At 41.0% G+C, this 22,799-nt stretch overlaps 2 protein-coding genes across 3 annotated transcripts in view; one reads left to right on the top strand and one right to left on the bottom strand.

The window, feature by feature from the left end:
* Positions 1 to 114: 114 nt before the first annotated feature.
* DDIAS (DNA damage induced apoptosis suppressor) lies at positions 115 to 19,958 on the bottom strand. 2 transcript variants are annotated; one of them, XM_088832108.1, is made up of 7 exons: positions 19,799 to 19,958; positions 19,565 to 19,617; positions 14,663 to 14,763; positions 14,212 to 14,340; positions 6,494 to 6,655; positions 5,553 to 5,670; positions 115 to 4,243 (listed from the first exon to the last, which is right to left on the bottom strand). In XM_088832108.1, the coding sequence occupies exons 4-7, from the start codon at positions 14,322 to 14,324 to the stop codon at positions 1,628 to 1,630; spliced, it is 3,009 nt and encodes a 1,002-aa protein (XP_088688234.1). In that variant the 5' UTR covers positions 14,325 to 14,340; positions 14,663 to 14,763; positions 19,565 to 19,617; positions 19,799 to 19,958; the 3' UTR covers positions 115 to 1,627. The 2 variants fall into 2 exon arrangements, with proteins under 2 accessions (XP_088688234.1, XP_088688233.1); XM_088832107.1 differs by having other exon boundaries at positions 19,565 to 19,958.
* Positions 19,943 to 22,799, top strand: part of PRCP (prolylcarboxypeptidase) — a 91,760-nt gene continuing 88,903 nt past the window's right edge. The window contains exons 1-2 of the mRNA XM_055416093.2: positions 19,943 to 19,979; positions 21,932 to 22,114. Coding sequence (XP_055272068.2) covers positions 21,947 to 22,114 — 168 coding nt within the window. The 5' untranslated portion in view covers positions 19,943 to 19,979; positions 21,932 to 21,946. The remainder of the gene's footprint in view (positions 19,980 to 21,931; positions 22,115 to 22,799) is intronic.

Here is a 22,799-nt window from a genome sequence, read left to right as displayed (position 1 = left end):
TGTAATATGAAAGGCACAACATAAACCTATGAAATATCTCCATCAAAACCCTAAATCTAATTATGTTCTAGAAAATGAGACGAGACATAACCGAAAACCATGAAGTCACTTTAATTAAATCCTGGTTAAACATCAACAATTACAAGGCGATGTAGGGACATGTAAAAAAGCTTAAATATGGGCTAAACATTAGATAATATTGAAGATGGGTATAATGGCAACAGCCCAAACAGAAAGACAGGAGGCAGTGTTCATTATTTTCTGAGATCACAGGATAAAAGTTGTGGGTGAGGAGATACAGACAAGTTGCAAAGCATGGGTGTGAGAAGGTAAGGGAATACCAGGTGATCTCCATGAAGTACAAAGGCAAGGAGAGTAGGTTGGTCGGTAGCATGAAGAGTGAAGATTTGGAGTAGCTGCTGTGCGGGATGGCAAAGGCAGCTGACCGGAGACACATAAAAAATGTTTACGAGGTGCATGGACTTCCCTGGTGGTACAGGGTATAAGAATTCGCCTGCTAGTGCAGAGGACGAGGTTTTGATCCCTGGTCTGTGAAGATTTCGAATACCATGGAGCAACTAAGCTCATGTGCCACAACTCCTGAACTTGAGTGCTGCAACTACTGAAGCCTGTGCATCTACAGCCTATGCTCTGCAACGAGAGAAGCCACTGCAATGAGCAGCCTGTGCACCACAATGAAGAGCAGCCCCCCTCAGCCACTAGAGAAAACAGGGCACAGGTGACGTGATGCTAAGGACTTGAATGTCTAGAAACTATTCCTCATTTTTGCTCGTTATTAGTCCTTTGAGATTATCTTCCTACCATAGAACTCACTGATACTAATTGCTTGTTTATTCTTCTAGACCATGAGTTTCTTGAGGTAAAGGGCCTTGACTTTCATTTTTGAGTTCCTAGCACCTAGCACAGTGCCTGGCATGTAGTAAAATGAAGTTGCTCAGTTGTGTGTGACTTTGTAATCCCATGGACATTATAGCCTAGAAGGCTCCTCTGAAGGATTCAACAAATACAGACTAAATAAAATAGTGACAGTTTCACATTTAATTCAGTCTTTATTGACCCTTCTTCTGATTCAAAGGCCACAGATGCTACTGGGTTAACTGATTATCTACCATGCTCCCAGAGCAACATAAATGTAATATCCATTAAAAAGTTCCATCACTGTGTTTATTGTATTGTATTGAAATTGTCTATTATATTTCTGTCTTACCTAGTAGACTAAATCTTTTAGATCAGTGATCTTGTAGCTTTGTATCACAAACCCAACAGTAGTTGGCAGGCATTTTCTGATCTAAATTGAACTAAGAAAGACTAAGTTTTGGTCTGCAAAAACTTTATTTCTGCATGTACGTGTGATTTTAACAAATACTTTTAACAAGGAAAATTAACAATATTACTTAAGTACAATCAACAATACAAGATAAAGTGCCAAATTATCTGAAATCAGAGCATTCTGGATAAAACGTTGGGAAAAACAATGGCTTCCCCTCGTTTATAGGCATAATAGCACCTCTTTTCTATTTGCTTCAAGTTTTCAAAATGCTAAGAATGCTTTCCATGACACTGGAGTTTCCAAAGAGATGTACCTTTTAAAGCTCAGAAATTGGGTTTAGGTGACATTTTGTGAGAACAATTCAGGAGACCAAGCACTTTTAGTTTCAGGTGCTGAAGGTGACCAATTTTCTGAAAATGGAAGGCAACATTTGACTTCCGTACAAGAACCACGTCCCAAAACTGACTCTTTAAAAATCCAGTCTGATCTTATATTGTTACAGTCAGGAGTTTTCTGTTTTATAACTGCTGCTGTAAGCATATTCTTTAAATTTAACTCCTTCTTAACTAAGCATTTACCAATTCTTTGCTTGACATATTTCAGTTTTTTTCTTGGTAACTCATTTTGGTCAGGAGAATTATAAGCAGCATGGCATTTCTTTAGACCCATGGCCCGGAATCGAAGCATTTCTGGAGGAAATACTTTTTGTGTGGTAGGAGGGACCCATTCGTCAGCATCAGTTTCAAGGCATTCAGTGACAGGATGGCTGTTGGAGACCTCTGGTGGTGTAATACCAGATACAGTAGGGCTTCTGGATTTCTGGCCGGGTGTCTTTATATTTTTTGAATAGTTAGGGGTGGCTTGCTGTGCATCATTTGCAGAAGAAATCCTTGTTTTTTTATAGTTGGCATCAAGGTCCAAATAAAAGGCAGGTAATTTTTGGAAAGCTCCTTTCATCCCATGAATCCTACTTTGATGGAATCCAGTAACTGGAGTTGACTGTGAACATGGAACAAAGTCTTGGCTATATTCAAAATCATATTCTGAATCTGACTGAAAATGAGGTGGAGAGGGACAGGTTCTTGGATAAAGAGAGGCAGATGTGTTTTGCAAGGATAATTTTTGTGATGACTGGCTGGAGTTTTCAGAAAGTGATCTCAGTGAAAAATCAGATTCTGTATGATGACTTTCTGCCAAAGACTTTCCCCACTGTAATAAAATATCCTGTGACCTTTTGGTCATTTCTGTTACAATGTCCATCTCTTTAGGACTATCATCAAAGAGATCCACAGAAGCATTGTAATTGCCTTCATGACCAGTAGAACAGTTCTGTGTTAGGTTATTACCAGTGTGTTCATAAAGCATTTCTCTCAATGTATTCATACTTCTATTTGTAGTACTGTGAAGAGCTTCTAAAGGATATGTGAGTTTCCTGCAAATTGTCAAACTGTTGCCCTGATTCTTTGGCCGCCTACAGTATTGCTTATTTTCTAAGCTGGGAAAGTTGGAAACAACATTAAACCTCCTAGAATGCAGAGTTTTCAACTTTTCACTAATTTCTGAAAATGATTTTTCTCCACATTCATTATAATATTTGCTGCTCAGACAAGAATAGTCAGCCTCTGAAATATTGTGCTTACATGAAATTTCAGTCTCATGTGGTAGAATTCTCGTAGACTTAAGAGCAACTGTTGTGCCTGAGCCTTTTGAAGATGGAAACAGAGTTGACAGATGAACATTTGGTAGAGAATGTTCAGAAATGTCTCTTTTATTACCACTAAAAGAGAGCGCCTCTGTTGTGTTCTCTGGCTGTGCTTCCTTATGAATGCTAGGACTTGGATTTGCTTCATGGTTGGAAAGAAAGTTATCTCTGCTGGAGTTTGCTTTGACTGTTGCTGGTGGTGACCTTAAGGCTATAGGTGGTGTATGCAAGGCTCCAGGGGTCCTTTGTGGAGTCAATGAAAACCTGCTATGGTCCACATGTAGTTTACCGATGTCATTATCTAGACGACATTTCCTGCTACTGGCATCTGTCTGGTTTATAGCGATTTCACTTTCGATAGCTGCCAGAAATTTGTTTAGGCTTTCAGAGAGTGGCAGGTCATCCCAGATCTCGAGGTCATAGTCCTGGGAACCACTGGCTATTTCGTCAAGTCTGAGTGATGAAGATGGATAACACATACATCTCTGCTGAAAGCTAGCGGGGGTATCTATCTCCTGATTCTGGTGACATGTTATCTCATGCTGAGAATATATATTTTTAACTTCCACTGCACTGTGGAAGGATTTTGTATTCCTTGGTTCAAATGGCTCCTGTATTTTCGTAGGGATTAAATTAGAGCCAGGAACTCCAATTTCATGATGATTGCTATGAACTTCACTTGGCTGATTAGCCTGTAGGCCAAGTTCTTCATCTAACTTTTGTGTTGAACTCTTTTGGTCCATATGTGAAACAAGGCTCCATGAACCCTGAATGGTATCAAGGCAGCTATTGGAACCAGAGGCCTCTGCAGAGGAGATGCACTTTCTGTTCTGGTGAAGAGTACCAATGGCCTTGCTTTGTTCCGAAGCTGAAAAATCATCATCTGTTAGTTGTGAAACAACAGAAGTAAGTTCCAGTGATAGCTGCCAGAATCCTGGAAAATAATCTTTGCCATGGGGCTCAAAACAATAAGAACTGCTGTCAGGGCCACATAAGCTGCTGAGATCGCTATTTGAACTTTCTAAAGCAAGTAAGTGGCTGTTAGGTGTCTGGGAACCACAGCGAAGTTTCCTGACAGCAGAAAGCTGCAAAAGCCGACGGAAATAGTCAATGACAGTGAAGCCTACAACATTTGGGTCTGGTGGAATGATCTGGCAAGCTACAAGTGCTTTAACTACTCTCTTGTGGTCTGAGCACTGGTCTGAGAAGTTACTGGAACCTGAACCTTTTCCATGCTGGTTTTCAAAATTCTGTGAAAGAAGTAAATGAATTTAAATGAGAATAAATTTTTCTTCCTTTGACTTAAACAGGAAACAGGGATTTATAAGGTTAAAACAGATGTAGCTATAACTTCCACCCCCATAATTTCAATTCCTCTAGCATGATAGGGTTAGATAGGGAATTGTAATTATGGGGAAGTAAACTTTGGAGTAAAGAGACTTGTCTTCAAATTCTGTTCCGAACATTTCCTAATGTGAGGACTTTGGATAAGTTATTAAAAGCCTCAGTTTTTTCATTTATAAAATAAGGATAAAAAGGCAGGATTATTGTATCAGCAATAACACACAAAAAACTGTGGTGCTTAGCAAATAGTAGTTGCTCAACAAATGGTAGTTACTATTACATTTCTCACTAGCTTCCAAAAACTTTGAATGTTTAAAGGAATGCTCTTATATTATTAAAAAAAAAAGGAGAAAAAGAGGCATCTAAGATTTTAACAAAGAAAACCTCTGTAGCTCCTACTTTCAACTTCCCTTTGGGTTTTCTCACTGTTCAGTTGCGAAGAGCTCTGTTCCCTATTTTAAAACCCTGATTGCAATATAGGCAAAATATTCATTTGCTCCTGTTAGCATACAAGAGACAGAAAATGATTATTCCTTAAGAGTCAGCACATTCTTTACTTTTTCTACAGTCACTTTTATATTTAAGACCATCCTTCCTAGGGCTTCCCTGGTGACTCAGAGGTTAAAGCATCTGCCTCCAATGTGGGAGACCCAGGTTCGATCCCTGGGTTGGGAAGATCCCTGGAGAAGGAAATGGCAACCCACTCCAGTACTCTTGCCTGGAGAATCCCATGGACAGAGAAGCCTGGTAGGCTACAGTCCACGGGGTCGCAAAGAGTCGGACACGACTGAGCGACGGAACGGAATGGATCCTTCCTAACCTGTTCTAAGAGTTATCAGTACTCATGTTACTTCCCTCCTCCTTTTTGTAGATAAAAGAGTTGATTAAAGTTTTGCTAGAGAATCTAAACTGAATTTAGAGAGTACAGTAAATACCAAATATCAAAACAAAATACCTAACACTTGTGAATTTATAATAAATTTAGATTTCTAAACCTCTGAGAGCCTTTCAACAGGGCTATTCTAGCTTTTGAAAGAGGAACTTGTCATATACATGATGTTTTAAAGGATCACCTACAGCCTATTTTTATGTAGTTTATAGGGTTTCTACAGACCCTCACATTTATGACTCCTAAAAACTACTTAGAAAATTAAAATAGTTTCATTACAATGGAAATATTAGCATAATACTAAGAACAAAATTAGTCTCAATTACCGTCACTCCAAAAACAAAGTTTTGTCCAACAAAGCAAGTTTCCACTGCTTTAGTTAATAGGTTTTGAGTTGTATCACTGTCCAGAGTTTCTGGAATTTCATTGGGATCCTGAATGTACCTTAATTGAAAAGAAAATAAAAAATGGGAAAGCATGAAACTTTTGAGTTAAATATAGAAAAAGGAAATGTGACTTTAACAGCTAGGTGCTGTGTTCCCTCTAGATTCCTATAGCCTAGAAAGACAAAAGCAGTTGATCAAGTGTGAATAAAGTAGATGCCTGCCTAGTAACCAGGCCTAGCAATTTATTCTAAAAGTGGCAGTGGGAGAAGTTCTGGGATCTTTAGCCCTTCTCCTCAATGCAGAGGGAAGTCTTTCCTCATTGTTAGCAGTCCTGGCTGTGGTCCTTGGCTTTTCCTTTCTTCAAATCAGTTTGCTCACAGCTACAAAGAGATGGACAGAGATTTTCTCTCTCTCTCTCTATACACTTGCATTGTCAGGACAACATCTTAACAGGTCCAATTATGCAGATGAAGTTGCAATGCAAATGAAATAAATGACAAAATTTCAACTTCTGATATGTAAATATTCCTTAAAATAGCTTCTTCCACCTCAAGAGACCTTAGCCACTTGATTTGAATAATCCTTCAGTTTGAAATGATTTTACTTTCTTCATCTATATTTCTATAACTTGGATTAAAGTTTTTTAATTTAATACTCTAATTACAGTTTAGTTGGTCTGAATAAAAGGAGCATGGTTTAACATCATCACAATATGTACTCAGGAAATAAACGTCTTTCTCTTTCTTTCCCATCTTTTTAAATGAACTGATGATTTGAGGTCGAATGATCATTTTTTCACTAAATGCATATTATTTTACAAACACGTTATTATCAAACTTGATGTCTGTGGCTAGGAAACAGAATGCTTTAAATATTCTTACCTGTGCAAGTCAGTGGCTGTGAGACCAAAAAATGCATCTAAGCAGCTTCCAAATACAGTAATGCCAAATAATTTGTTCGATTCTGCAACTTTTAAGGAAAGCTTGTATCTGTAAATGGCGTTTTCAGCTTCACCAGTAGAGCCACATTTTGGACAATTAGACCTGGAAAAGTACAGGGAAAAAAGAGATGTTCACTAACTTTTTTTGTGATATAAAATAAATCTGGCAAAGTAAAAATTAAAAATATTTTTTGTACTACAAAATGTACAACTTACGTTCTAAAATGATTTCAGATCAACCTCTTTTGAATTTTCTCTATTTATAAGTTACTTTTACTGGTGGGGGCAAACTAAATATAGTGAAGTAAATGCCACACCAAGAGAAGACCTAAAATTTAATGTCTATCTTCTGTTAAAAGAACAATGAGTAATCTTTAAATATTTATAAAGTTCCTAGTCATATTTTTCTCACTATGATATGGATAACTGAACTTTTAAAAAATTCATTGAAATATGTTGAGAATTTATTAGATTACAGAAACTAGGTACAAAACATCTTGTTTAACTTGTGTTGCGATTATGGTCAAAGGCTTTCTTATAAAAAAAATACTGTATGTCAAGTATAACACTACTGTAATGTACTAGCTTTCTGGCCTCAGAATACATAGTAAGATCTTTAAACTTAAACCTACTCATCTGTGAAATCCAGGATTGAAGAAGGATAAAATGAGGCAAGGTATAAGAAAAGAAAGTTAAAGAGTCTAGTACAGATCGTGTTAAATTAATGTGTTTAGTCTGCTTCTCTCTCATAATTAAATATTGGTTTACTGCCACTTCTGCTTATGTTTCCCTCTTTTCTAGTTGTTTGCACTATTTTGGAATTCTGCTATCCATCTTTAACATTCTTAGTTTAGCAAACTGACCCCTTAAAAACATCTGTGGTAATGGTTAATCCTAGAATGTTTTTTCTTCATGTCACTAATGATTTGGCTTAAAAAAAGTGGAAAAGTGCAAACAGAAAATGTTAAAACATAGTTGTATAAATTTGATTGCTTCCAGACAGCCACTAGGGGGAGCCTAAATTCCATGACTCACAATGTGACTATTTTGAACAAAGGTGAATCCTTCATATAAGTTACTGATTCGCCCTCATTTCATCTGTGCTAATTATTTTTTTATCCACAATGATAATGGAGTTGTGACAATCCATTCATATAATCTTAACCAAATTGGCTGGAGTCTGTTGTATTCTGGTCATAGAATAAAGTGAAGGCAATCCACTTACCAGAGTGCTAAAACCTCATTAGTACCAAGCTCGAGTGAAATGAATTAGTGTTTTAAATGTTTTAAACATATATTAGAACTTCCTCAAAAATTACGGATTAATAATGCATTCAAGTCTACTGCAAAATTCTGAGCAAAACTTAGAATTAATATGCATCAGTGTTTCACAATATACAAACGTTTTCACGTCCAAGATAGAGAAAACCAAGTAAGACGGTAGGTGCTGAAAGATGGCATCAGAGGGCAGACAGACTGAAACCACAATCACAGACAACTAGCCAGTCTGATCACACGGACCACAGCCTTGTCTAACTCAGTGAAACTAAGCCATGCCATGTGGGGCCACCCAAGACGGACTGGTCATGGTGGAGAGGTCTGACAGAATGTCGTCCACTGGAGAAGGGAATGGCAAACCACTTCAGTATTCGTGCCTTGAGAACCCCATGAACAGTATGAAAAGGCAAAAAGATAGGACACTGAAAGATGAACTCCCCAGGTCGGTAGGTGCCCAATATGCTACTGGAGATCAGTGGAGAAATAACTCCAGAAAGAATGAAGGGATGGAGCCAAAGCAAAAACAATACCCAGTTGTGGATGGGACTGGTGATAGAAGCAAGGTTCGATGCTGTAAAGAGCAATATTGCATAGGAAGCTGGAATGTTAGGTCCATGAATCAAGGCAAATTGGAAGTGGTCAAACAGGCGATGGCAAAGGTAAACATCGACATTCTAGGAATCAGTGAACTAAGGTGGACTGGAATGTGTGAATTTAACCTAGATGACCATTATATCTACTACTGTGGGCAGGAATCCCTTAGAAGAAATGGAGTAGCCATTATAGTTAACAGAAGAGTCCAAAATGCAGTACTTGGATGCAATCTCAAAACAACAGAATGATCTCTGTTCATTTCCAAGGAAAACCATTCAATATCATGGTAATCCAAGGCTATGCCCCGACCAGTAACACTGAAGAAGCTGAAGTTGAATGGTTCTATGAAGACCTACAATACCTTTTAGAACTAACACCCAAAAAAGATGTCCTTTCAATTATAGGGGACTGGAATGCAAAAGTAGGAAGTCAAGAAACACCTGGAGTAACAGGCAAATTTGGCCTTGGAGCACAGAATGAAGCAGGACAAAGGCTAATAGAGTTTTGCCAAGAGAACGCACTGGTCATAGCAAACACCCTCTTCCAACAACACAAGAGAAGACTCTACACATGGACATCACCAGATGGCCAACACCGAAATCAGATTGATTATATTCTTTGCAGCCAAAGATGGAGAAGCTCTATACAGTCAGCAAAAATTAGAACTGAAGCTGACTGTGGCTCAGAACATGAACTCCTTATTGCCAATTCAGACTTAAATTGAAGAAACTGGGGAAAACCACTAGACCATTCAGGTATGATCTAAATCAAATCCCTTATGATTATACAGTGGAAGTGAGAAATAGATTTAAGGGACTAGATCTGATAGACAGAGTGCCTGATGAACTATGAACAGAGGTTTGTGACATTGTATAGGAGACAGGAATCTAGACCATCCCCAAGAAAAAGAATGCAAAAAACCAAAATGGCTGTCTGAGGAGGCCTTACAAATAGCTGTGAAAAGAAGAGAGGTGAAAAGCAAAGGAGAAAAGGAAAGATATAAGCATCTGAACGCAGAGTTCCAAAGAATACAAGGAGAGATAAGAAAGCCTTCCTCAGTGATCAATGCAAAGAAATAGAGGAAAACAACAGAATGGGAAAGACTAGAGATCTCTTCAAGTAAGTTAGAGATACCAAGGCAACATTTCATGCAACGATGGGCTCAGTAAAGGACAGAAATGGCATGGACTTAACAGAAGCAGAAGATATTAAGAAGAGGTGGCAAGAATACACAGAAGAACTGTACAGAAAAGATCTTTACCATCCAGAAAATCACGATGGTGTGATCAGTCAGCTAGAGCCAGACATCCTGGGATGTGAAGTCAAGTGGGCCTTAGGAAGTATCACTACAAACAAAACTAGTAAAGGTGATAGAATTCCAGTTGAGCTATTTCAAATGCTGAAAGATGATGTTGTGAAAGTACTGCACTCAATATGCCAGCAAATTTGGAAAACTCAGCAGTGGCTACAGGACTGGAAAAGGTCAGTTTCATTCCAATCCCAAAGAGCAATGCCAAAGAATGCTCAAACTACCGCACAATTGCACTCATCTCATACGCTAGTCAAGTAATGCTCAAAATTCTCCAAGCCAGGCTTCAGCAATAGGTGAACCGTGAACTTCCAGAAATTCAAGCTGGTTTTAGAAAAGGTAGAGGAACCAGAGATCAAATTGCCAACATCCGCTGGATCATCGTAAAAGCAAGAGAGTTCCAGAAAAACATCTATTTCTGCTTTATTGACAATGCCAAAGCCTTTGTGTGGATCACAATAAACTGTGGAAAATTCTCAAAGAGATGGGAATACCTGACCACCTGACCTGCCTCTTGAGAAACCTGTATGCAGGTCATGAAGCAACAGTTAGAACTGGACATGGAACAACAGACTGGTTCCAAATAGGAAAAGGAGTACGTTAAGGCTGTATACTGTCACCCTGCTTATTTAACTTATATGCAGAGTATATCATGAGAAACACTGGGCTGGATGAAGCACAAGCTGGAATCCAGATTGCTGGGAGAAATCAATAACCTCAGATATGCAGATGACACCACCCTTATGGCAGAAAGAGAAGAACTAAAGAGCCTCTTGATGAAAGTGAAAGAGGAGATTCAAAAAGTTGGCTTAAAGCTCAACATTCAGAAAGGTAAGATCATGGCATCCGGTCCCATCACTTCATGGCAGATAGATGGGGAAATACTGGAAACAGTGGCTGACTTTATTTTTTTGGACTCCAGAATCACTGCTGGTGGTGACTGCAGCCATGAAATTAAAAGATGCTCACTCCTTGGAAGGAAAGTTATGACCAACCTAGACAGCATATTAAAAAGCAGAGACATTACTTTGTCAACATGGTTTGTCTAGTCAAGGCTATGGTTTTTCCCGTGGTCATGTATGGATGTGAGAGTTGGAATGTGAAGAAAGCTGATCACCGAAGAATTGATGCTTTTGAACTGTGGTGTTGGAGAAGACTTCTGAGAGTCTCTTGGACTACAAGGAGATCCTACCAGTCCATCCTAAAGGAGATCAGTCCTGGGTGTTCATTGGAAGGACTGATGTTGAAGCTGAAACTCCTGTACTTTGGCCACCTGAAGCAAAGAGTGGACTCATTTGAAAAGACCCTGATCCTGAGAAAGATTGAGGGCAGGAGAAGGGGATGACAGAGGATGAGATGGTTGGATGACATCACCAACTCAATGAACATAGGTTTGGGTGGACTCTAGGAGTTGATGATGGACAGGGAGGCCTGGTGTGCTGCGGTTCCTGGGGTCGCAAATAGTCGGACATGACTAAGCAACTGAACTGAACTCAACATATTTTGGTTTTGATAGGTAAACAGTGCATTTATCCCCATTTACAAAACTGCGAAATTGGGGTGAATTGTTGCCCAAGGTGACAAAGTTAGTGATTTTTATGACCAAATCCAAGGTTTTGGATTCTTTACCAGGAGTTCTTTCTTGGATAACTATAAGAATGGTATGGTTAAGAAAGAACTATCTTATAAATAGAGAATATCATTGATAGTCTAAGAAAGACTAGGATTAGCACATTAACAGCGTTAATGCATTATTAGCAATAGTGAATATACTAAATTATATATTTTTATATTATATGTAAAATGAAGGTATTTATGCAGTTTCCTTTAATCCTTTTGGGAATAAGCTATGCATGGACTGAAATAAATGTTAGCATGGAGTAATATAGATCAGAGCTTTACAAACTTCAGTATGCAAACCAATCACCTAGGGATCTTGTTAGAAACGAAGATCCTGCTTCAGTATGTCTGGGACAAGGCCCAAGATTCTGCATTTCTAACAAGCTCCCAGGTGATGCCAATGCAGTTGTTCCTCAGACCATATTTTGAGAAGTAAGGGTAGAGACAACACATTCAAGTCACAGTCCCTGATTTAATTTCTAGAGGCACTCTTATATCCAAAATATCACTTGTTATGGAACAGCAGTACTACACTGAATATGCCAGCAAATTTGGAAAACTCAGCAGTGGCCACAGAACTGGAAAATATCAGTTTTCATTCCAATCCCAAAGAAAAGCAATGCCAAAGAATGCTCAAATTACTATACAATTGCACTCATTTCACACCTGGGGCGGATTCATGTCAATGTATGGCAAAACCAATATGATATTGTAAAGTTAAAAAAAAAAAAAAAGAAATAAGAGATCAATAAAGATAAAAAAAAAAAAAAGAAATTCACACACACAAAAAATTATGCTCAAAATCCTTCAAGTTAGGCTTCACCAGTACATGAACTGAGAACCTCCAGATGTGCAAGCTGGATTTAGAAAAGGCAGAGAAACCAGAGATCAAATTGCCTACATCTGTTGGATCACAGAAAAAGCAAGCCAATTCCAAAAACACATCTACCTTAGTTTCAATGATTATGCTAAAGCCTTTGACTAAGTGGATCACGACAAACTAGAAAATTCTCAAAGAGATGGGAATACCAGATCACCTTAGCTGTCTCCTGAGAAACCTGTATGCAGGTCAAGCAGCAACAATTAGAACTGGACTTGGAACAACTGACTGGTTCCAAGTTGGGAAAGGAGTACATCAGTGCTGTGTATTGTTACCCTGTTTATTTAACTTATATGTAGAGTATATCATGCGAAATGCCAGGCTGGATGACTCCCAAGCTGGAATCAAGATTGCCAGGAAAAATATCAACCTCAGATATGTAGATGATGGCACCTTAATGACAGAAATCAAAGAGGAACTAAAGGGCTTCTTGATGAAGGTAAAATAGGATAGTGAAAAAGCTGGTTTAAAGCTCAACATTTGAAAAACTAAGATCATGGCATCCAGTTCCACCACTTTATGGCAAATAGATGGGGAAACAATGGAAAAAGTTGCAGATTTTATTTTATCTCCAAAATCATCGTGGATGGTGACTGCAGCCATCAAAAGACACTTGCTCCTTGGAAGGAAAGCTATGATAAACCTAGACAGCATATTAAAAAGCAAAGACATCACTTTGCAACAAAGGTCTATATAGTCAAAGCTATGGTTTTTCCAGTAGTCATGTGCAGATGTTGAGAGCTGGACCATAATGAAGGCTGAACGCCAAAGAATTGATGCTTTCAAACTGTGGTGCTAGAGAAGATTCTTTAGAGTCCCTCGGACTGCAAGATCAAACCAGTCAATCCTAAGGGAAATCAATCCTGAATATTCAATGGAAGGACTGATGCTGAAGCTCCAATACTTTGGCCCCCTAATGCGAAGAGATGACTTGTTGGAAAAGATTTTGATGATGAGTAAGATTGAAGGCAAAAGGAAAAAAAGGCGGCAGAGGATGAGGTAATTAGATAGAGCGTCACCAACTCAATGGACATGAATTTGAGCAAACTCAGGAAATAGCGAAGGACAGGGAAGCCTGGCGTGCTGTAATCCAGGGTTGCAAAGAATCAGACACGACTTGGCAACTAAACAATTACTACTTTGAGCTGGGTGGATGGCTTACATGGAAAAATGAGTTGCCTTCTTTGCTCGTAATTTATGTATATGTATGTTTGTTCCTTCACATGAAATTATCATATTCACATATACACATATATGAATATGGTAATCTTCTCCAATGAAGGACCAAACTTAAAACAAACTCTGAGGGTCCAGTTAAGTATTGATTTATTTGGCAGTTAGTTCTTAGCTGCAGCAAGCAGGCTTCTTTGCAGTAGTGGTGTGCGGCCTCTAGGGCATGGAGGCTCAGTAGTTGTAATGCTCCACTGCATGTGGGATCTTACTTCCCTGCTGCTGATGGTGCTGCTGCTAAGTCGCTTCAGTCGTGTCCAACTCTGTGCGACCCCATAGACGGCAGCCCACTAGGCTCTGCCATCCCTGGGACTCTCCAGGCAAGAACACTGGAGTAGGTTGCCATTTCCTTCTCCAATGCATGAAAGTGAAAAGTGAAAGTGAAGTCTCACAGTCATGTCTGACTCTTCGCGACCCCATGGACTGCAGCCTACCAGGCTCCTCCGTCCATGGGATTTTCCAGGCAAGAGTGTTAGAGTGGGTTGCTATTGCTTACTTCCCTGACTAGGGATCAAACCCGCATCCCCTGCATTGGAAAGCAGATTCTTAACCACTGGACCATCAGGGAAGTTTCCCCCAAACTATCTCTATACAGTTGACCCTTGAACAACACAGGTTTGAACTGCAGAGGTATACTTATCCATGGATTTTTTTTTTCCCCCCAACAATGAATACTATGGTACTGTATATTCTGTGGTTGGTTGAATTCTTATATTTTCCTTCTCACACTCTCAGGCTTTATTTTTACCTTTTGGAGACCAGGATTATCCGAGAAAAGCACTTTTGACATGAAGGATATATAAAACTAGAATTCTGGAGAGCAAGAACTGAGGCAAGAAGAAATTTTCTTCTTCTATTCATGTGTTCCTACGGTGGCCTGCAAAACAAAGTAGCCGTGGGATGAATGGCAAATCTTTAATTGCATGTGAATAAATCATTTCTTAGGAAAATCACCTAAACTTCAATAGATGTTTTTTGTAGTAAGTGTCTGTATATTAGAAAACTAATTTTCTTTTTCTACATAATTAAGAAAGTAATACTTAAAACAGAGTAGCTTAAGCAAATATTGGGTTCTTGAATAAATGTTCTACCCTGGTAATTCAAGAAAGGTATCATTTAACTTCTTTCAACATCTTTATAAGAAGAGCTATACAGAACTTGTTTCTACCATTAACAGGAAAGAACGTAAATGAACTTACATGAATGTTTAAACCCGAACTGGTGGGAAACAGTTCTTTTTAGTGGGAAAATATCACTTCATTAGATTTCAGTATTTGGGCTGGGTACATTTTTATACAACCTGAAGAGGGAAAAAAATACATTTTAGAGTGTACAAATAGAAAAATAAAAATCAAAGGAGAGTTCAAAGTGCTTTATGAGCCTTGTATAAAACATATCAGGGAAGTAAAACAATAAAATAGAAATTCATCTCTTTTATATTTTCTTTTTAAAAATTCAAATGTTGGTTTATCAAAAATTTTAAAACTGATTAGTTTTTACATAGCATAATGTAAATGCTCTGAAATAAACGTCTTTGTAGATGTTCAAGATAAAGCTGTATCAATAAATTTTCATTAGTAAACACATGGCAAAAGCTTTCAATTTCTGAAAATGGGTGAAACGTTCTGAGACCGGCATCAGTAAATTTTGATAAAGTGGAAGTCATTAGTTTAAAAATTTTTTATTGTTTTTATTTTTTTCTTTCTGGCTGCATCTAGCAGTATGTGGGACCTTGGTTGCCTGGCCAGGGATTGAACCTGGGCCCTCTGCAGTGGAAGCATAGAGGCTTAACCACTGGGCTGTGGGGGAAGTCCCAGTCATTAGTTTAAAAATCATAAAAAATTCTTTTATATATAGCTCATCCTAAGGATGATCACAAATTTATAAGTGTGATTTTGGAACGGATATCTTAAAATGACACTAATCCTGTCTATCAATCAGAATATTTCTGTGAAAATAAAATCTTGCCACCAAAGGCAGTAAGATGGAAACTTACAAAGATTATAGATAAAATGGATTTACATAAATCACTGATTTATGTTATTAAAAAAGGCATAGGAGAAAAAACAAAGACATTTCACCCTGCTTAATTCTTGTTGAAGTCCTTGCTTTTTACCCTTAGGTATACATGACTAATTAGGTTCTACCAAAAGCAGATATGTATTCCTAGATTTGGCTGTCACCTTAGGCCATATGGCAATCTCTAAGGATAAGACGGAGGAGGTGACACAGTAGAAAGGCAGGCCAGAGAACACTGCTATTATTAGTGCTACTGACTTTAAGTTCCTTCTTCCATCCATTCCATCCATCCATTCAGTCGCTCAGTCGTGTCCGACTCTTTGCGACCCCGTGGACTGTAGCCTACCAGGCTTCTCCGTCCATGGGATTCTCCAGGCAAGAATACTGGAGTGGGTTACCATCTCCTTCTCCAGGGGATCTTCCCGACCCAGGGATCGAACCCGGGTCTCCCGCATTGGAGGCAGATGCTTTAACCTCTGAGCCACCAGGGAAACCCAAGTTCCTTCTTACCAAGTGGCAAATGATGGAATGTATGTCAGTAAAGACATCTTTTTTGAACATCTCTAAAATCTCGTCTGGGTACAGTGTTACTATGGTGGTACAGCTACCTATGTGCTGAAAAGTGAAGTGTTAATTGTTCAGTCATATCTGACTCTTTGCAACTGCATGGACTACAGACCACCAGGCTCCTCTGTCCACGGGATTCTTCAGGCAAGAATACTGGAGTGGATTGCCATTTTCTCCTCCAGGGAATCTTCCTGACCCAGGGATTGAACCTGTGTTTCCTGCATTGCAGGCAGATTCTTTACCATGAGCCACAACAGAATTCCATATATGAGCTAGGGGAGATAAAACAGGGCAAAACTCCCTCCTGAAAATGTGGTCTTTTATCTGCTTAAAATCTTGTAGTTTGAAATGAAGCCTCAATTCCCCACAATACCTGCAAGGCCTTAGCTCATTTAGCACCACCTCTCTGACCTCACCTTGTCCCACTTCCCCTCTTTAATCACTACCCTTCAAGTCATGCCAGCCTTCTTTCTGCTCCTTAAATGCACAAAATAACTTCTCTTTTCAGGCTTCTGTCCTTACTTTCCTCTTTGTCTATAAAGCTTTTCCCTTAGTTCTTCAAATAGTTGGCTCTCATTCTCGTCATTAAATCTTTAATGTTACCCTTGTAGAGAGCCCCTTTTCATTTCAATAAATACTCTCTTCTGCTTGGTTTCCATGATATCATCCATTTTATTCCTTTATGGTACTAATCACACTTGTGATATATGCCATCATGAAAATGTATATATCAGATGATACCTGCTCCCTTGTTTCTGTTAGTTCTACCCTCATTAGTCTGAAAGTTTCATGAAGATGGGGGCCTGGTCTATCAAGTCACCAGTAAATGAAAAACATATATAAGCAGAAATATTTGGGAATTAATTTCTAAATTAATTGTGCAAGCACTAATTGCTATATTTTTTAAAGGCAAGAAATTGGTTGTTATTATTTAAGGGTTTAATGCCCTCTAGTGGAGAAATAAGTGTGTTCAGAAAACTATAACAATGGTAAATTTGAGAACTGAAACGAAAAAGGTCATTAAGGTATTTTATTTGCATTTCACTTGGTAAACTCAGCAAACGGCAAAAAGACTTTCCATCCATTGGCAGTGGACAAATATGAAATCAGATCCTTTTAGGCAGTCACTATTAGTCATTCCCTTTGCTGTTTTCATAGTATTTCCTTATGATTCTGGTCATCTAGTTTATTTTGTCTCTCTCTCTCTAGTGTCTGACTTAAAGTATTGAATTTGTGTTTGATGGACAACTGAATGAAGCATGAGGAATGAGTAAATACAAAAGTTAGGAAAACATGATCACAGACTTGGGAACAGTTCCATATGCGGCATCTACCTGCGGTTTATCTTTCTTCTTGATTTTATTGGGGAGCATGGTGATACAGCATTACATTGCTTTCAGTTCCACCACAGTCAACAAACCACATTCCAATTTAATAAGTTCAATATGTGCTCAGTCGCGTCTGACTCTTTGTGGCCCCATGGACGTAGCCCACCAGGCTCTTCTGTCCATGGAACTTTCCAGGCAAGAATACCATAGCAGGTTGTCATTTCCTATTTCAATAAATCTTCCAGACCCGGCGATTGAACCCGCAACTCTTGCATTTCCTGCATCGGCAGGCAGATTCTTTACCACTAGTATCACCTGGGAAGTCCAAGTTCAATATACTTACTTATTCATCAATTATTTATTGTGCAGCTGATAAATACCAGGTGATGGGAATAATATAAGTGATGAACAAAATAGACAAGGTCCCTACCTGGTCACTAGATCTATAGCCTAGTAAGAGATAGGTGGAAAATTCTATACAGGAAAAGTACATTACACCACGAGAAAATATAACAGGAGGACTCATTTAGTCTAAGACTGTGGCCAAAGGATGAAATCACTTTTAAAAAACTGGCCCACACTTCTAATGGCATACAGAAAAGGAGATGTGACTAACTCCTCTCCCTTTCTTCATTCCTCCTCAAACTGCTCTTGCTTTGCAAGAAAATCTTTGTCATTCTGTTGCTCTCAGATTTCCCATTTCATACATTATAGGACAGACTCCTCAGCTGTGGAAAGGGTAGTTACTTTGAGTTGCTTTATTAAAGATGTCTAATGGTCTCCCTCCAAGGATGCATACTTTGTCTCCTCTTTCTAAAGGCAGTCATAACAAGTCCTTGAGAAATGATCTTCTGACATTAAAATGAAAATTCTGGAAAAGGGAGAGGGAGCAGGAGATTAAAAAAAAAAATCAAATAAGCAAAAAACAGAAAAAACCTCGTTTGGAGAAATACTGATGAAAAATATTTTAAAAACATTACTCAGCAAACTCTTACTGAGTATCAAGCACAGTTTGTTCATTGCACTTATGACAGGTAAAGTTCCAGAGATGGGGAAGGGGACAGGTTACAGACAGAAAAAAATCATCTCATGCAGCTGTCCTTTCGGAACACATTCCAGCAATACTGGCCTTTTCTTAGTTTCTTGAACATTAAGATGCTAAGTTCTTTCCTGCTTTAAGGGCTTTACATAACCTGTTCATTCTGGAATTTTCTTCCTTTCTTCTATTGCATGGCTAGATCATTCTCATCTTCTAGGTCTCAATTTAAGTGTCAACTCCCCAGAGGCCTTTCCAGACAAACCTACTCAAATAGATTCCACGTCATTCTTTTTAAGCCCACACATAAAAAGTTTAAGTTCCATTAGGAAGGAATCTCACATCTTGTTCACCATTATGATTCTAGTACCTAGAAGTTCTTGGTACAGAGGGAGACAATTAAAAACTATCTGTAGAATGAGTAAGTAACTACTGGGTGCTTTGTGACCCAATTTTGCAGGATGATGAAAGGCCTCCTGATTTAGAAAGCTTCATAAATTGAGACCTAAAGAATGAGTAAGAACTAGGTGGGATGGGATTCAGACGGGGTCTGAAGGTGAGGGAGAATGGTGCATTTGAGGGACTCAAAAGGACATTCCATGTGGTTGGAGCATAGGGCTGGAGAGGTGGAAAAACAAAGCTGGAGTACTAGGCAAAGGCCAGACAAGAAGGGCCCCGTTAACCACGTTAAGGAGTTTAGACTTAAACGTGAGGGCAAACAGGAGCGACCAAGGGAAAGGTTTTTAATGGGGAGTGCCCTGATCAGATTTGTACTTTATCAGCCTAGCAACGTGGAGACTGGATTGGAACGTAAGGAAACTGAAAGAACCAGCTGGGAGGCTACAGTCATAGTTATGAAGCAGTTGTGCTGAACCGAAGTAAAACTGGCGAGAAGTGTATGGATTGAGATATTCAAGAGGTTGGTAAGGCTTGATGTGAGAGGCAAGGAAGGTACCTAGAAAACTTGTTTCTGGTTTGAACACCCTGCTCAGTAAGCACTTGTCCCTCTGAGTCATCAAAGCAGTTTGGAAAAGATCCCTTTTCAGCAGATACTACGGGGCATAGCAGCCAGCTGTGTACGAGCCTCCGAGCACCTCAAAAATTGCTGTAGCACCTTTTTCTTCCCTTTATTTCGGGTTCCAGACACTTACCCGTTTCCAGGTCGATGGCACACACAAACGCTCTCTGACTGCAACAGCACCATCTAAAATGAAAAGAACTGACCTTCTCACTCTTCTACCCTCATAACCGCCCTTTTATAGAAGAGACTGACTCCTGAAAAAACGACATAGACTGCTCTGAGGCTCACTCAGAACGAAATTTAAGGGTCTTCTTGGGAGTCTCCGGCCCTTGCTTCCCAAGAATCTCCTCCCGCACCTCTTCACCTGAGGCAGAGGCCCAGGAATCTGCCCGGGCGAAGCTCAGCGACGCGGACCCCCAGCCAGAGAAGGTTTTCCAATCGAATCTCCCGCGCCTCCTTCCGCCGGAAGTGACGCCACGACCGTCTGGCCTCAGAGCCAATCAGAAGAAGACGCCGCCGAGGGTGGAGATGTAGCGCGACAACCTGTGAGGTTTTGGGAACGACCATTTTTGTCCGAGAGGGTTAAGCAAGTGTCCTTTCCCAACTGATGGAGTAGTCGTACAGTCTGTACAGTTGGTTTTGAGGCAGCGTTGAGCCAGCTAGGCGTAGGGACCCCGGGAAGGGTGGCAGTGGGTGGGAGCGCCCCTCAGACCGAGGTTCACCCGGCTGACTGGAAGGAGAAGCGGAAGTTGGTGGTGGGAGAGTCGCGAAGACCGCCCGCTGGGGCTGGGACTGCCCCCAGGGAGAGGGGAAGGCGGGGTCCGAAGCTGGGTGCCGGAAGACGGAAGGGGGCGTAGCTTGGAAGCAGGGACAGGGACCTAGTGGGATTCCGGGGCGAACTCCGTTGAGAAGTGGACTGTGTGGGCCTCACGCATGTGTAGGGGTGACCAACCGACAGAGTGCCCAAGGAGGTGATTAGGCTGACATGGAGGTGGCGGTGCAAAGGAGCCAGACCTAGTGGTCTGGGAAGCCGTGCTCCACTGCCTCTTATCTGAGTTCAAGTCCCGGCACCTCTCCTCACCTCAGTTTCCTCAGCTGTAATTGAGGGTAACAGTCATACACGACCCATGATTTAGTTAGTGTCTGCCACTAAGCCCAGTGCTACAGTGACCTGTAGCAGGACAAAATGAGGGCTATAACCCTAGAGACAGCGTCTCGCATATCGTTGAGAAACAGCTTCAGAGAGGTAGTGGGGAAGGTTAGTAGTATGTATGATTTTCGTGAAAAGGGCAGGATATCACACATTAACTCGGATTGGCAGATGCCGCTGCCAGTCAGGAGGAGCAGATCTGTACCCTGAGCTTCTCCTTTCAGGGTGTTTTGACTGTCAGGGCTGAGTGACTAGTGAGTGACTTAATCCTTGTAGAGCTGGTGGCGAGTACCAGTTTTTAGTTGGCAGTAGCCTGGCAAGCCACTCCTGTACTCTTGCCTAGAAAATCCCATGGACGGAGGAGCCTGGTAGGTTGTAGTCCATGGGGTCGCTACGAGTCAGACATGACTGAGCGACTTCACTTTCACTTTTCACTTTCACACATTGGAGAAGGAAATGGCAACCCACTCCAGTGTTCTTGCCTGGAGAATCCCAGGGACGGGGGAGCCTGGTGGGCTGCCGTCTGTGGGGTCACACAGAGTCGGACACGACTGAAGTGACTTAGCAGCAGCAGCAGCAGCCCTTCCCGGGGCTTCCCTGGTGGCTCAGACGCTAAAGAATCCGCCTACAATGCGGGAGACTTGGGTTAGATCCTTGGGTTGGTAAGATTCCCCTTGAAGAGGGCATGGCAACTCACTCTTAGAATGCTTGCCTGGAGAATCCCATGGACCGAGGAGCCTGGCAGGCTACCGTCTGAAAGTGAACTCGCTCGGTCGTGTCCGACTCTGCGACCCCATGGACGGTAGCCTACCAGGCTCCGCGGTCCATGGGATTTTCCAGGCAAGAATACTGGAGTGGGCTGCCGTTTTAGGGTCGCAAAGAGTTGGACACGACCCAAGCGGCTTAGCACGTTCGCACGCATGCACACACTATTATTATGTAGAATTTGTGAAGGACAAGGATGTGGCGATGAAATAGAGGTGGACAGGGCAGGGTTTGGCAGTGACGGTAAAGGGGAGGATATAGGGTCGGGGGAAAGTGTTTGTAGCGGGGGTGATATAGTTAAGAATGGGGGCCCTGGGATGATAAAGGCAGACTTTGAGTCGGAAGGGAATAAAGGTGAACTCTAAAGAGGGGACGGTACAAGAGGGAAATGAAACCTGGCGGCGCCCTGTGGGACTGGGACAGGGGTCGGAATGCCTTGGGCAATTTGAATTTGAGAGGCTTTGCTGAGGGGCGGGGTGGCATTGGGTTTCCCCCGGGAAGGAGGGGCCTGTCTTGGGGGCGGAGCTGCGGGCTGGGCGGGGCTGCGTGCATCTGCCTGTCTCCCTCCTACCCGCTCTGCAGCCACGGTCCTGAGCCATGGGGCGCCGCTCCCTCCTGCTCCTTCTCCTAGCTTTCCTGTCTCCTGGGGCCGCCAGCCCCGTATCGCCGTCACTGAGGGCCACTAGCAGCCTGCCCTGGTCAACCAGCTTCAGAGCCCGCCCCACTATTACCCTGAAGTATTCGATTCGCTACATCCAACAGAAGGTAAGGCCAAAGAGTTGGGTTGTCGGAGTGGGTGGCAGGATTGGGGCTTTGTGCTTTTCAGGCACCGGAGCTCATCCGAAATTGCAGAACAATAATGCTGAGGACTTGTCCAACCTTTGACTCACATGTTACAGATGGTGGCCCCAAGTCCCAGTGTGTTTAAACTCACTTTCCGTCACCAATAACTTATTGTCAGTGCAGGCTCTACACTCCCTTCTGTTACTGACCATCACAGTCACTTCAACTCCTACTTGCAGAGGATGCCCTAAAATTCCTTTGACCTCCCGCCAAATTCAAATTATTTAATGCCAGCTCTGGAGCCTACTTCGCGGTGACAGTCATCTTTTGTCCCAAAGCAGCCCCTAAGTTAAAATTTCTAATATCTTGCCAGATAATATATAATATTTTTTCAATCTAAAATGCCAGTCTGTTGTCTCATGCTCAGCTCAGAGTTGTTGCTTTTGTAGCCCTTTTATTAAGAGTTTTCAACTTACCCTGGAAGTTGTAGGAGTCTGTCAAAATTTGGAGGGGGGAGTGAAGGTGAGCATCTCTATAGTTCTAAAGTCTGAGTTTGGAGGTTTAAGATAGGCATGATGCCTTTGTGCTTGGCTGAAGCATGAGCTAGGTTTTCCCTGAGTAGCCTGGATGAAGAAGTACATCTTTTGTGAAATGACAATATCACTTA

Source organism: Moschus berezovskii, chromosome 25, assembly GCF_049115385.1.
Source record: "Moschus berezovskii isolate FMDL1 chromosome 25, NW_MosBer_1.0, whole genome shotgun sequence".
Taxonomy (NCBI): Eukaryota; Metazoa; Chordata; class Mammalia; order Artiodactyla; family Moschidae; genus Moschus; species Moschus berezovskii.
The sequence above is the reverse complement of the archived record's forward strand: the minus strand, read 5'-3'. Positions and strand labels throughout refer to the sequence as shown.

Bases quoted from the DNA above. Each gene is read 5' to 3' on its own strand.
- DDIAS (XM_088832107.1), bottom strand. From the start codon at position 14,324: ATGAATAGAAGAAGAAAATTTCTTCTTGCCTCAGTTCTTGCTCTCCAG. The intron at 6,656-14,211 runs GTAAAAATAAAG...GTACTTTTCCAG, and splicing joins ATAATCCTGGTCTCCAAAAG to GTCTAATTGTCCAAAATGTG. The intron at 4,244-5,552 runs GTAATTGAGACT...CTTCTTTCACAG, and splicing joins ACTTTGTTTTTGGAGTGACG to AATTTTGAAAACCAGCATGG.